Here is a 2,091-nt window from a genome sequence, read left to right as displayed (position 1 = left end):
AGGCGCGGCTGACTAAGCTGCGGCGTCGGGCGCCGCCTAAGTTGCTTTTCGTAGTTCCTACAAGTGTATACATGTGATGATTCTACGTCACTATGCATAAAGATGGAGGTTATCATTAACTTGTTCGCTCCCACCGCGCCTCTGATTGACCTCCACTTCATGTGGGTCATCCTCCACGCTTCCACCTCCACGCTCCATTCGAAGTGCCAACAACAGAAAAGCGTTGCACCAAGTCAACAGATCTGGCCAATCACAAGTCAACAGATCTGGCCAATTACAAGTCAACAGATCTGGCCAATTACAAGTCAACAGATCTGGCCAATCATGGTCGAGGATTCGAATCCCCAAAATGGACCCATTTCATGGATTCTGGTACTAAGTTCCGGAGTTTTCCTCAACCCTATAAAGCTTCAGAGGTTATTTAAGATACTCATCTCCAATGATGCCAGCATCTTGAGGCTGCAGGTGCGTTGTTGTATTGGGTGGAAGCATCTTGATTTTGACGTTGGCCAACACAGTCCTTTCGTCAAGCATATGCGGCGGAGCATTGTCAACGAGAAGCAAGACTTTCCTGTCTTGTTCGACCATCTTCTCGTTCATCGCCGTCAAAACGTCGTTGAAGATGCGTCCGTTTTTATCCACGCTTTCTTGCTGGCATGATAGTCGATGCCCAGCTCAATTCCGGTACGTCGGTTAAAACATCTTGGCTGTACTGCTGTCCCAATGAATAGGGGGTCAACGACATTCGAGCCGTCCGCGTTCGTCGTGAGAGCCAGTGTGATCCGCTTGGAAGACTTCTTTGTCCCGGGGACCCGATTTCGCGTGATGGAGCGGTGAGGTGACAAACAGTAGAAAAGCGAAGTTTCATCCATATTGTATATGTTCGGCGAACTGAAGCCGCTTGTAGCTGCCTGGATATCCCGTCGGCCATTCTCGATGGCAGCAAGGGACGTCGAAGCAGCTTCGCCGTGCTGGTTCTTGCTGGTAAACCCGTGCTTTTGTTGAAACTTGTATAACCATCCTTTGGAAAAGGTAAGGCGCCTCGAGGCAGGTATGTCAAGTTCGTCGCAAAGCGCCGTCGCTTGCTTGCGTATGAGCTCACCAGTTAGGCACACGCCAAGTTCCTCGCACCGTAGGACCCACTGGACAAGCCTTGTTTCCACAACGGGCAGCGACACCTTGCGGTCAATCGACCGGGCCTTGATGTCGGCGCGTTGACTTTGAGTTTGATGGTGGGTGATGGCGCGTCCAACCGTTTGTTTCGACGGTGTAGAGTTTAAATTGAATGTATCTTTTGTCCATACTGCGAGTTCAGAATACGTTGCACTTGGCTGCTGTAAATGCTTCACGTATAAGGCGTGTTTGTCTTCCAACAACATACGAAGCTTCATCTTGAATTGGCAATAAGCTTTTCAAGCAAAATGCATGCATTTGAATATTTGAAAACCCTTCGACATTTAATAATATTCGTTTCTACATTTTATTGAAATTAGCCCGTTCCAAAGTTGGGGGGAGATCAGTAGTAGAATCGAATACCGTAGGAGTATACTACACCATTTTGCGTTTAATTCCAGCTTATTTTCGATATATTTCCACCAACCTCCGATATATTTCACCGAATCGCCAATATAATTCACCCAACCTCCATTATATTTCACGCCGACGTAAAATATCGCCGTTATAATTCACCCAACCTACGGTTAATTCCAACTTTCGAAAATATAATTCACCTAACAATCATTATAATTCGAGCTGGGAATCTAGAAAGATCGAAGCGCGCGAAGAGTTTCGCGCGCTTTCACCATTTTTGAATCTGAACTCGATGGAAGAGGCCATCCCTGCACCACAAACTCCGGTACGTCTCTCTGTTGACCCCTAACATGACGGGTCAAGACGCTTCGTTCTTAAAACTAGGGCCGTACTCCCCGATGTTGAACCCGATCGAGAATATGTGGCCGGCGTTGAAGAGCCGCATTAAGACATCTTTGCGCGAACGAGTCGCGGCCTTTATGGGGACACCGCCAGACGGACAGACTTAAAAGATGTAACTCAACAATGAATTAGGAATTGAGCCGAATCGTTTGTATGTGT

At 47.5% G+C, this 2,091-nt stretch overlaps 1 protein-coding gene across 15 annotated transcripts; it reads left to right on the top strand.

The window, feature by feature from the left end:
* The first annotated feature begins 437 nt into the window (after positions 1–437).
* On the top strand, positions 438–1,573 carry H257_18690 (hypothetical protein). Of its 15 annotated transcripts, none has more exons than XM_009847801.1 (5): positions 438–465; positions 519–684; positions 732–833; positions 908–984; positions 1,033–1,573. In XM_009847801.1, the coding sequence occupies exons 2-5, from the start codon at positions 623–625 to the stop codon at positions 1,107–1,109; spliced, it is 318 nt and encodes a 105-aa protein (XP_009846103.1). In that variant the 5' UTR covers positions 438–465; positions 519–622; the 3' UTR covers positions 1,110–1,573. The 15 variants fall into 15 exon arrangements, with proteins under 15 accessions (XP_009846103.1, XP_009846106.1, XP_009846101.1 ...); XM_009847797.1 differs by having other exon boundaries at positions 463–684; positions 1,033–1,051; positions 1,137–1,573; XM_009847795.1 differs by having other exon boundaries at positions 463–684; positions 1,033–1,051; positions 1,122–1,573.
* The last annotated feature ends 518 nt before the right edge of the window (positions 1,574–2,091 follow it).

The sequence above is a fragment of the Aphanomyces astaci genome, assembly GCF_000520075.1.
Source record: "Aphanomyces astaci strain APO3 unplaced genomic scaffold supercont1.200, whole genome shotgun sequence".
In the NCBI taxonomy this organism is placed as follows: domain Eukaryota; phylum Oomycota; class Saprolegniomycetes; order Saprolegniales; family Verrucalvaceae; genus Aphanomyces; species Aphanomyces astaci.
Note: the sequence above shows the minus strand (reverse complement) of the source record. Positions and strands in the feature narration are given on the sequence as shown.

Coding starts and splice junctions, on each gene's coding strand:
- H257_18690 (XM_009847792.1), top strand. CDS start 667: ATGCCCAGCTCAATTCCGGTACGTCGGTTAAAACATCTTGGCTGTACT. Junction 834..907: donor CGATTTCGCGTGATGGAGCG/GTGAGGTGACAA, acceptor AGCCGCTTGTAG/CTGCCTGGATATCCCGTCGG.